Raw genomic sequence first — 12,568 nt, 5'->3', positions numbered from 1 at the left:
CACACACACACACACACACACACACACACACACACAGTGATAAGTTTGGAGATACAGGCACAGGGTAACAAATTCAGTCAGAATTGGAGATTGAATGATACAGTTATATTTTTCTCCATTTAATTCAGACTGGAGAGGCACACTCTGACTGTATGCTTTATATATAGAATAGGTTTTCTCCTCTGGATCCATTGAACCAGGAGCTCTCCGTCGCCCCCCACTGTCCAGTGATGTGAGGCTATCCCATTACTACAGTTTCTTACATTTCTCACACTACCCGTGATATGTTAAAACAGACAACTCTCTGTGGTGTTGTGAAGGCCTTGAATCTGAAGACGTCCTATAGCCTACCACTTGGATGCCAATTTGGAACAACGTGATTATTTTCCCCATATAGCGCTCTTCTCTCTCTCTCCTCCCTACACCATTCTATTGTGTTCTCGCTCCCTCCTCTCTCTCCCTCTCTCTCTCTCCCTCCCTCTCCCTCCCTCCCATCCTCTCTCTCCCCCTCTCTCTCTCTCCTCTCTCTCCCTCCCTCCTCTCTCTCCCTCCCTCTCTCTTCCTCCCTCCCTCCCTCTCTCTCCCCCTCTCTCTCTCTCTCGCTCCCACCCTCTCTCTCCCCCTCTCCCTCTCTCTCCCTCTCTCTCTCCCTCCCCCTCTCTCTCTCCCCCTCCCCCTCTCTCTCCCTCTCTCCCACCCTCTCTCTCCCTCCCTCTCACCCTCTCTCTCCCTCCCTCTCTCCCACCCTCTCTCCCACCCTCTCTCTCCCTCCCTCTCTCCCACCCTCTCTCCCACCCTCCCTCTCTCTCTCCCCCTCTCTCTCTCCCCCCCTCTCTCCCTCCCTCTCTCTCTCTGTCTAAACATTAGCAGCAGAAGTGTCTCCCCAGAGCAGTACAGTCAGAATGACTATTCATTAGGCCTAAGCCCTTAACCTAGATAAGCACCAAACAAGCCCCCGTCAGTGTCTCCACTCACACTCAGTCATTAAAGACTTCAGTCCTGTAGACTCGAGACAGGGGGAACAACACAGGCAGACAACTATGAGAAAAACACAAGCAAACAGAAAAACATGTTCACTATACACAGTTTGTCCTTCATGCTTTCTTCCTCTTTTTGTCAGTGTTGCAAACTAGCATAGTCAACAACAGTTAATCCTAACCTCAGTGAATACATTCAGAATCAAGTATTTGCACATAGGTCGACAGGAAATTGACTTGGTGAGATTGGTGCATAGGACATAAAAAACAACACATATAAGGAAAATTTGTTTTAAAAAGACAATGGCAAAAAGAGCAATAGAACAATTATTATATAGGCTGTAAATTAGAATACATGTAAAACTAAGGGACATGTACAGTGACTATAGCTGTGATCCCTCATACTGTACAGTGAGTCGTGTCACCATGATGTTTGAGCTTATAGTGTTTCATCCAAACAGTGGGAGGGCGAAGGGATTATTACAGTTTGCTTCCTTCACCTCGAATAATGTGTGATCAATTGTTGCTGAGACAAGAGAGCAAAAAAACTGAGGCGGTAAGAAGACTGAATTAGATATCTCTGCAAAAAGCCCATAGTACTACATCATTATGTTCAAAGACATGATATAATATAATACAGCATCCGGCAATCATCAAAGGGAGAACACGGAGAGTTATGCCTCATCTTATGAGAACCACATCCGTTAATGAGGATTCGGTAGGGACACGCACGGAGAGGATTCGGTAGGGACACGCACGCGGCACCGCGATTTCCTGTCTTGCTGCGCTTTCCGCAGATGAATAATGTGCTGCTTTCCTGTCATTGCGCATGCGCACGTTTATAAAACATCTGTACAGGTGGAGCCGCGAGAGAGAGAGAGAGAGAGAGAAAGAGAGAGAGAGAGAGAGAGAAAGAGAGAGAGAGGGAGAGAGAGAGAAAGACTAGTAGACTAGTAGCCTATTGAGACCATTATATAAAGCACTTTGATGTAAAGTGCTATACAAATAAAGTTATTATTATTATTCTCAAAAATGAAAAGAATGTATGCACTCACTGTAATGTAAGTTGCTGCTTCAGCTAAATGGCATATATTATTATTATTACTATTATTGTTGTTATTATTATTATTATTATTATTATTATTATAATTATTATAAGCATGATCTGAGACTGATTTTCTCTCACAAATGTAGAACAAAATGTGGGATGTTTGCCAACTCCCACGATCATTCTGTAATAAACTGCAGTAAGAGTGTCAGGTCTCCCTGAATAACCGTCTGTCATTGGAGAGTGGGCTAAGGCTTCAGTGCATTGATGGACAATGAGGGGACCTGTTATCCAATAAAAAAATAACCTTATTGTATAAAGAGACTTTACACAAGAATGGGATACAAAACACTATGTTTTATATACTGCTTCTTCTGTATTCTGAACAGCAAACAGACATGATTTTCAAAAGACCTGGCAGAGATTAGCTCAGACCCTCAGGTAGATTTTGAAACAACGTCTAATAAAAAAACTTCAAACTGTGTCTAGTGAAGTGAACAGCTATAACAGCACAGACTGTATTACCCAGAGCCGTTTGATCTTTCAACTTGTATATAAATTCAATATAGATGAAAAGGACAACTGTCAACTGAATGTCTTGTCTCTACAATTCATGTCGTACACACAGAGAATTCTTCTGGAAAGCTCTACAAGGCTATATTGTATTGTATTTCTCATCAAAGGTTGTTCATTTTTTACCCTCTCTCCGCTTCTACATTCTGTTTGAGGTGTCGACCTCTACATCATGAAAGCAAACAGAAATGCAGCAAGAGAAAAGCATATTATCCACAGAACGTTTCGACCACCTTTCTGTTTCACAAGTAGCAGAATATGCCCTATCTTAACAACCAGGTACACTTAGAAGGACACTTCTCATTGCAATAACCTGGACCTGATTTCGGTGAAGCAGTTTTGCCTCAGACGAAGGTCTGCCTATGTTACAAACTTTGGCCGGCTCCGGAGGACATTACTTTTTTACAACCTCAATTTCTTTCTCTTGCTGCTGCTGTGAAGTGAAGAAAGAGTCTTTGAGGTTTGTCAATTGAGATATAAATTGCTCGGAGGAAGGTTTTCAGACTACTCTAATGGAAAATATGCAGTTTTAAACCTGCATGGTTTGTTAACTCAGACATTTGAAGTAGAGACTAATCTCTGGCAATAATAGCATTGGAAAATGAATAGGCAGAATCACTTCCCATCTTCCGTCGGAGACTGAAGTGCCGTCTCTTCAGGCTACACCTTAGCTGTTCCTCCAGAGACACCTGCTTCCCCCTCCATACTGTTTCTCCAGTGTCAATTAATTAATTTTAAAAAAGAAGAAAAAGAAGAAAAGAAAAGAAAAATCTTCCTTCTTCTAGCACGACTGCCAATGGCCCCTGGCCTGAGCATAGATTACTTTTCCTGCTGGTGGGTAGAGGATTCACTTACTTAGTCAAATGTAGCCTATTGATGTTAAATGGTAAATAGTAAATGGACTGCACTTATATAGCGCCTTTATCCAAAGCGCTTTACAACGGCCTCTCATTCACCCATTCACACACCAATGGCGGCAACAAGCTACCATGCAAGGCGCCGGCCCGCTCACTGGGAGCAATTTGGGGTTCAGTGTCTTGCCCAAGGACACTACGACATGTGGCCAGCCGGGGCTCGAACCGCCGATCGCAATAAGGCGTCTCTTAAATGTCAAAAATGTCAATATAGACTTGCCTTCCAGAATGAAATCAAAGAGAAAAAGGTATCAGACAGCAGTGTCTTTAAAATGATGAGAATACAAAACACATACTCAGTTATGCCATTACCTCTATCTTATGATGATATTATCAATTAAGTTCGAAATCAAAATCATAATTTTATAATAGGATGATTTCAAGTTCAGTGGGACATCAGGTCAAATTAAACCTCGTCCCCAAGGTATTGCGGAGAGCGCATTTGGGGAACGAGAAGTGTCTGGGAACGGGACTATAAAAGTGGGGGGAAATTGTTTTAAGTCTACCTTATAAATAATAATAATAATAATAATAACTTGGATTTATACAGTATAGCGCCTTTCAGAAAACCCAAGGACACTTTACAATTCTACAGGAAATGGTCAGACAGACAAAACAGAAAACAAACCAAACAAAACAGAAACAGTGACTAGGGGCCAAAGGCCTTGGTGAACAGATGGGTTTTGAGGGGTGATTTGAAGGACCTCCAGTTGCTCCTCACTATGGGGAGAGAGTTTATCATTGTGTAGGTAGGCTACATGACTGATCTTTGCCTGACCAAGTCAGCCAGTAGGCCTATAGACTGTTCAGAAAGTCAGTGGGAAACTGTAAATAATTGTAGTCAATGATTTTTCATTCAATCAATTCAATTTGTTCAAAATCAATGATTTTTCAACATCATCATCATCATCATCATCCCTATCCTCATCATCCTTATATCATTGGTTCATACTGCACAATGAAACAAGTTAATGTTACAGCCAGACATACATTATACAGAATTCCAACCTTAACCTTAACCTTAAACCCTCAAATGATGTCCTTGGTCACGTGATCAGTCCTCGACCTTTCATTCGATCTCAACCAAACTATGGAGGAAATCGTCATACTTTGTGCTAAACCTGATTTGACTCTACAGATAGCCTTTTCTCGTTCTGACTTATGATTGGCTCAATGTTACATAGTCCCACCCCCCTACTACCACTAAGCTACTGTGTCCCTTCAGCGTGTGAAAATGGCGAGCTGGTGTGTCCGAGCTGTGAGACAGAGCTACTCGATCGTAGCCTCTCCTTCACTAATAAGGTACGGAATTATAATAAAGCATTTAAGCAAGTTGTTAAGAGTCTTTATCGCGTTGTCTGTTAAGATGTCAGGTGAAATATGGAGCTATCTAAGCCGGTGTGCTGGTGCGTACATGCAACTCAGCTGTGTGTTACGACATGTCAGATGCTGCTTTCATAAGGGTTGCCAATATAGGCTATAAGAGCAACTAATTTTAAAACACACACAATTCGTGACGTTAGAATTATATGGTTCTATCTCCATTTTTGTCAAAATTGAGTTTTTTTTACATAATCTGATCCATTAGGTGTTTATTAATTCCTGTGTGGTGTTATTTTTAAAATGTTGACATTTTTGAGTTAGTAATTCATAAAATACAAAGGTTCCATCTCACAAAACATAATGGAATGTCAAAAAAAATTGACGCTCAATATCTCTGAACTGCCCTAAACGGAGATAGAACCTTATCATTCTAAGCTCACGAATTGTCTAATTGTCCAATTGGCTAATACAGATCATGGTCAGGCTTATGGTGGTGTTGCCGAATCTTGACTTCTTCTCTTGAGCACAAGACAAGTCATCCCAGTACTACTGTCAGTAGCTAGGAGGGATCTGTTATTATACTGTCATGATGACACATTAATGTTCTATGTGTTTTACGTTGCGTTGCTTCCCACCTGTTCTCCCTCCAGGGCGACCCCGCGGCTCCTATGTACGGCGACCCAGCAGAAGAACCAGGGCCAGGGGTCAGAGGATGAGACCGGCACCCAGAAGCCCTCAGAGCAGAGCGCAGTAGAGAAGGCCCTGGCGGAGGAGAAAGGTCAACTGGAGGAGCAGCTCAAAGAAGTCACGGTGAGTCTGTCTGTCTGTCTGTCTTGCTTTGAGAAGAGAGGAGTACACCACCGCAAGGGGTTAACACTGTCACACACTGTACACTGGTGTTAGCCACTCTGTTTTACCTACCTGAAGCATAGGACACTGAAGTTCCTTCCGATGTCCTCTGTTAAGGATACCCTACGCCAGGGGTTCTCAAACCTCTCCTCGGGGACCCGCAGCCACTCCACATTATTTGATTTGTTCCACCACCAGCACACCTGATTCAACTAATCAAGTACAAAGCAATTATGTACTTGATAAGTTGAATCAGGTGTGCTGGTGGTGGAACAGATCAAAGGTGTGGAGTGGCTGGGGGTCCCCGAGGAGAGGTTTGAGAACCACTGTACTACGCTATCATGAGTATGTATCGACCTGCTAGGGTGCGTGGTTCAGTTGCTAGGTTGTTTAAAAAAAAAAAAATCATGCCTGAACTGCAATAATCTAATCTAAAACTAATCTCATCCGGTCCCATGAGGAACCTACAGTTTCTCATCTCTGTAGGCCGATGCCTAGACTTGACGCCCTGTCTCTGTCCACAGGATAAGTACAAGCGGGCCCTGGCCGACACAGAGAACCTCCGGACGAGGAGTCAGAAGATGGTGCAGGACGCCAAGTTATATGGTGAGAATCTGTTTGTATGTATCTGAATGTATCAGAGCTGAGGTCAGACTAATGACCTCACACAGGCGCTTAATGCTCAAACTTTCTGAGCATAATGACGCAGCAAAGGGGCATATCAAGTAGGGATGGACGCTTTCCATTTTTTAAAACCGCATTGTATCCTGAAGACCGTGGGCTGGCGCCTTGCATGGTAGCTTGCCACCATTGGTGTGTGAATGTGTGTGTGAATGGGTGAATGAGAGACCATTGTAAAGCGCTTTGGAATAAGGCGCTATATAAGTCAGTCCATTTAATGATGTTTCATGAGATAATGTGTAACCCCCACTGTTCTTTTTTGTTTGTTTGTTTGTTTGTTCCTTCCACATCCACCAGGGATCCAAGGATTCTGCAAAGACCTGTTGGAAGTGGCGGACATCCTGGAGAAGGCCACGGAGAGCGTCCCCAAAGAGGAGGTGAACTCCCGGAACCCCCACCTGAAGAACCTGTACGACGGCCTGATGATGACCGAGGTCCAGATGCAGAAGGTCTTCACCAAGCACGGCCTCCTCAAACTCAACCCCGAGGGGCAGAAGTTCGACCCCTACGAGCACGAGGCCCTCTTCCACGCCCCCGTGGAGGGCAAGGAGCCCGGCACGGTCGCCATAGTAACCAAGGTGGGCTACAAGATCCACGGGCGCACCCTCAGGCCGGCGTTGGTGGGCGTGGCCAAAGCCCCGTAGGAGAAGGGACTGTGTTCCGAGCTCGAGGATGTTTTTTTTGTCGCCTGGGCGCAACAGATCGCCTTTGAGATTACCGTAGAGCAGGCTGGTCGAAGCACCCTCAACCCCCCCCCCTCCCAAACCACCACCCCCCCAACCACCCAACGGTGCCTCAGAGGCGGGAATCCAACCGAACTGACAACTGTATCTGGACATTACACAGGCTGTTTTGACGATGCCGGGAGCTAAACCTATTTTACCTGAAGTAACACTTTAATGGCGTACACTACCTTCTCATTCCCAGTTCGATGTGATTTCAGTCATCAGGATCGGATTCCAGTGTTTTTTTTGTGTTTGGGTCCTGTCATTATAATTGTATGTTTCTAAGGTGTAATAGGGGGGAATGTAATTGACGTCATTGATTATAACTCAAAGCTGTAGTTGCTTTCGACATCTGAGAACCACAGTACTCCTAGAATAAGACGTGTACAGCAAGGCTGTGTTTTGGGACTTGTGCCTGTTTTGTTCTGGATCATAGGGACGGCCTACGTGTAATGCATCATTTTCATGAATAAAGTTTAGACATATTACTATATATTATTAGATATTATATTAGTATATATTCAGACACTTGAAGTGTCGGGGGAGGTGGTAGAAGAATGCCATGTTTCACGTTTTCACAGTACATTGATGCCCTCTCAAAAAGATTGTGAAGCAATATACTTCGGAGACGACCAGCCATTGCCTCTGCTCAACTTCTGTACAACAGGACTGTGAGTATGGTCAGAGTGATTAAAACCCTTGTGTAGGCTAATCGATAAGCGATCATGATGTTGAGCACTTAAGAGTCTAATGTCTCTGTGGTTTAGACTGTTGTCCTCATTCTAGACATCTGGGCTCAGCTGTTCAAAGAAGTTTCATCTGGGTCAGAATGATCCCGATTCTTTTCTCTGATCCAGGATCAGATCGAGCTGGCTGATTTCCCTTAATACAGATCAGATCTGATCCTGGGTCATTCTGATCCAGATTTAACTTTTTGAACAACTGTGACCTGATGTCTTCATTCTGGAGTGTACTGGACCGCACGCCCATGCCAGATGGAAACTCTGTCACACGCTATTGAAAGCCTGTCATTTGTTAATCAATAAACCATTTTAACTGAGTAACTGTGTTCTTCTTGAGTTCTTCTAAAGAAACAGATTCATCTTTTGAGTCCACTGGTTTTATTCTCTCAAATGGACACTCCCGTCTCCCTTACTGTAGCTGGTCCTCAGTGTAGAAAGCTCAAGATGGTGGTGCCATCCACATTTCATACACCATTGTTTGTTCTATACAGTATGTTTCCTGTAGGCCTGTGGTGTGGAGTTAACACACACATGCCATTACAAAACCTCATTGTAACTTATACAATGTCACAGCTGCTTCAAGGGCAGTTTCATCCAACCCCCCCAACCTCCAGTAGTTGGATCTTACAGGGTTTTCATCAGTTCCTAAAGGTGCCTAAAACACTGGAGGACACAATGGAAGTATAAAGTATTTGCACTTTAATACAAAACATACGAACACGCCATGTCATGTGCAACCAGAAATTGGGCAGTAGAAAGCCCTCAACAGTTTCAACCACTGAATTGACTCCTAAGCGCACTATTAACATACATTAACAATTAAACAGCATGCTAAGACAACACTCGAGGCTTTTTAGAATGGTTCTTGCTCACACAGAGTTTTGTCTTTTTATTACAAAAGCTATAAAAATGTTCCTGAAATAAAATACTGTACATTTCACAGGTCAGTATTTTTACGTTCCTCTTCAATTTATCTTACAAAAAATTATTTACATTTGGTAAAATATTTTAGCAATAAATCCCACAGAAATAAAATTAGAAAACATCTCCCCCCATGAAAAAGTAATTATATTTAGAAACAATTCAAATTTAAACATTTTCGATAGAGAAAAGTTTCCCTAATTAAACACCATTTATGAAGCTTTTTGAACACTTGGGCTTCCCTTGCAACCCCCCCCCCCCCCCCCCCCATTCCTGTATGTTCATCGGTGATTTATGTCGTTTTTCTAAAACCAAAAAAATCGTGAAATCACCCATCTGGGTTATGTTTGATATGTTTGAGCAGTACAAACTAAAACAACGATGAGCCAACAGGTTTATGGTCATGTATGCCCTCTGCAACAAATACATCTATTGATAGAAAACAATAGCCAGATATAAAAATCTAACTTTGTGTACTGTATCTGTCTTCAATCATCAATTCTTTGCCATAAAGGTACAATAGTGTGGCACAAAATGGCATGGTACCCTGAATAGTGCTAAACAAGTGTGGCGGCAGGCCACTGTTCTCTGAATGCATGATACAGTGTTGACATCAAATATATCCCCCAAAAAAGGCATGAACTTTGTTTTACTCAATTTGTTTACGGTGGTAGTTGTGAACTCTGACCCCTACACACAGCCTGGTCTGACCAGCATCCCCACTGATGGGAGAGCAACATGTTAACTGCAGCAGCAACATAAACCACGGGGTTTGAACGTTATGGCATGATCCCCATCAGTAGAAAGAGATGGGCTGAAAGGTAATTTTTCAAAAGAAATACTTGGACTGGAAGATATGGGCAGCACTTAACCATTGCTGTAAGAGAAACTGAGAATCTGAACTCCACCCCTTCTTACACACACCTCTCTCCCATCCTCAGTCGCCCTGTCGACTGACACCTATTCAAAACTCAATTTACGTTTCAATGGCGCCCCTGCCACCTCTCTGATCTTGTCCTTTGATCTTGCCCTCAACAGCAGAAAACTAAAATAAATCAGAGGCTGCCTTTGCTGTTCGCATTTCAGGAAACAGTTGCTTTCTTTTTCAATCATGTAAGGAGATGCTGTCTGAGACAGAGTCATTGTGACCAATAGGAAAGTATGAGTAAGGTGATGGGAGAAATAATTTCAATGTCAGGGTTTGGTTTTCAAACTCTGGAGCTTAATGGGAGAGAACATAGGCTATTGCTTTTTATTATCCCTGTGAATGGGATAATCTCTCTTTCTCTCTCCTCAGTCCGCCCCCCCCCCCCCCCCCGCGTAAACTCCGGAGATTGTTAGGATACGTCCCGGGATATCCAGCCGCTCTCCGTGAGAAAGCTGAGGATGCGCTTTTTGAGGACCTTGTCCAAGTAACCGGGCAGCCGACTCTTGGAGGGGATGCCCTGGCGCTTCTGCAGGTGGTCCTTGATGATAATGGTCTTGACCGTCAGGTACCGCGTGGGACTGAGGTTGAGCGAGTTGCAGAGCACCTTCTCCCGGTCCGACAGCAGCTCGAAGCCCGCCAGGTTCTCGATCGCCGCGAACTCGCTGTCCTTGCCCTCCTCTTTGATGCCGCAGCCGCCTCCTCCTCCTCCTCCGCCGCCCGACCCTACCCCGACTCCGGCCCCTCCTCCTAACCCGCCGGCTCCTCCTCCTCCTCCTCCGAGCCCTCCCCCGACTCCGAGCCCTCCCGCTCCTCCTCCTCCCCCGCCGCCACCCCGTTTGGAAGTGGCCACGCTTTTGTTCTCCTTGCGTTTCTCCCGCTTGTGCCTCGCCGACTCGTACTCGGCCGACTCGTCTAGCCGGGCGATGCCGTTGCGGCGGTAGCGTTGCAGCTCGCGTACTTTGGCCCTCAGGACCCGCTCCTTGTGCATGTTGTCGAAGAAGTCCTCGAACTCCCGCTGGGCCATGAACTGACACAGCCCCCGTAGCCGCACCCGCTGGTCCTTCTCCTCCTTGGTGATCTTACGCTTGGGCGCGCTCGGTACCGCTGCCGTCGCCGTCGCCGTAGGAACGGCCAAGGCCACCGCCGAGCTCCCACCCGTTACTGTTCCTCCACCGCCGCCGCCTACAACTCCCAGCAGCCCCGGCTTGTCCTTTTCCTTGTCTTTCTTGTCTCTGCCCAGGAAGGCGGGCACCAGGTTGTAGTCCCGCGCGATGTTCTTGCGGCGCTGGCGCTCGCGCAGCTTGCGCACGTACATGTCCACGTGGGTGCGCTTCATCTCGATCTCCACGTCGTCGTCGTCGTAGTTGACCGACAGGCCGCTGATGAGCTTCTCCGCCTCCTGGTCATACTCGATCTCGTAGTCGTCGCGCAGCGGCATGTAGCCCAGCTGCTGCTGCTCGCCCAGGGTGACGTCCAGGGGGGGCAGGGGCGTGGTGAGGCTGGGGGAGAGGGGCCCGCCGCTGGGACACGTGTGGTCGGTCACCCGGTTGGGGATGTTGTCAGGGATGCAGGCCTTGCCCAGGTTGCCGTGGATGTACATGCTGACGTAGTGGTCCATGACCTCCTGGGGGGTCCGAGACGCCCCCACGTGAGTGGCCATGTCCTCCTGGAAGACAACGCAAGACGATAAACATGGAGGTTTAAACAACGGCGGTTAAACACCGAACTACCAGACAAAGTGGAGGGAACATTGATCATTTATCCCTTCTAGTAATTAAATAATAGAAATTCACACACACAGACGCAAACACAGACACACAGACACGCAGTGATGTAAAGAATGACGCTTTCTGTTGAACATTCAGCGGTTCAGCGTTAGAATCTCAGATTCCACTCAAGTTTTCTCTCTGGCTTATTGCAAAAAGGAGCAACAAACTAATAGGTGTTGATGTACACTTTGCATTGGATGTTTGCAACTTTATAGACAGTACATCTAAGCATTACCAAGTTGCTTTAATCCAAAACATATCCCATTTATCCAGCTAGCTGTATCTACAAGGCCAAACAGTCTTGCAGAAGTTGGGGGGACATCGACATGTCTCTCTCTCTCTCTACACAACTCGACAGTCGACCTGTCATCCTGTGAGTCGCTGCTTCAAATCGGTACATTAAAACCTTTCCGTGTTACATACAACTTTACTCATTCACACTTTGAATGAGTTCACGTTCACACTCTGAACGTTTTTGTCACTTGTGCTTTTGGCTATTTTCAGGATATGGGGGGGGGGTTAAACTTAAAATGCAAAATAAATATACCCAGTTTCCAAATCCATATTGCTCGATGGCATCGAGCAGCGACTGCTCCTCCCTGCCGGTCCATCCTCCCTCGGCGTCGGGACCCCAGAGGGTGAAGCGCCCCCCGTCGTGGACCTGCTGGTAGCCGTGCCAGCGCCGGTGGGTCCCGATCTCCGCCCCGGCAGAGAAGCACTCCGGACACAGCTCGATGTCCGGGCAGTCCGTGCAGCGCAGCCGCAGGTTGGTCACGTCTGCCAGGCAGTTCACGCAGTACTTCTTCCCCAGGTCGGCCATGTTGGCTTGGAGAGGAGTCTGCTTGTGTTGTTGGAGGAGGGAGGGGGGAGGGAGGGAGGGAGGGGGGGAGGGAGGGAGGGTTGCCAAATGGGATTGACAAATTCCAGCCTAAACCGCCAGTGTAAAAAACCTGCTAAGTGCGTCTAAAACCAACCAGTTCAAAAGCTAGATCGTCAGAAAAGGGTTAATAATAATAATAATAATAATAACTTTATTTATATAGCACTTTACGTCAAAGTGCTTTACAAGTACAATAGGTAAAAAACAACACATTTTAAACGGCTATTTCAATTTTAA

The 12,568-nt window shown here is 45.7% G+C and overlaps 2 protein-coding genes across 2 annotated transcripts; one reads left to right on the top strand and one right to left on the bottom strand.

Annotated features, from left to right (window-relative positions):
* The first annotated feature begins 4,737 nt into the window (after positions 1 to 4,737).
* Positions 4,738 to 8,133, top strand: grpel1 (GrpE-like 1, mitochondrial). Its single transcript, XM_080543943.1, has 4 exons — positions 4,738 to 4,814; positions 5,486 to 5,645; positions 6,209 to 6,290; positions 6,663 to 8,133. The coding sequence occupies exons 1-4, from the start codon at positions 4,747 to 4,749 to the stop codon at positions 7,007 to 7,009; spliced, it is 657 nt and encodes a 218-aa protein (XP_080400069.1). The 5' UTR covers positions 4,738 to 4,746; the 3' UTR covers positions 7,010 to 8,133.
* A 1,958-nt stretch (positions 8,134 to 10,091) lies between these two features.
* tada2b (transcriptional adaptor 2B) lies at positions 10,092 to 12,271 on the bottom strand (the record flags this gene model as incomplete). The annotated part of the gene is made up of 3 exons (XM_080544383.1): positions 10,092 to 10,378; positions 10,514 to 11,348; positions 11,999 to 12,271. The coding sequence occupies 3 exons, from the start codon at positions 12,269 to 12,271 to the stop codon at positions 10,092 to 10,094; spliced, it is 1,395 nt and encodes a 464-aa protein (XP_080400509.1).
* Positions 12,272 to 12,568: the final 297 nt, after the last annotated feature.

Source organism: Nansenia antarctica (assembly GCF_963989245.1).
Source record: "Nansenia antarctica genome assembly, chromosome: 13".
Lineage (NCBI taxonomy): Eukaryota > Metazoa > Chordata > Actinopteri > Argentiniformes > Microstomatidae > Nansenia > Nansenia antarctica.
Note: the sequence above shows the minus strand (reverse complement) of the source record. Positions and strands in the feature narration are given on the sequence as shown.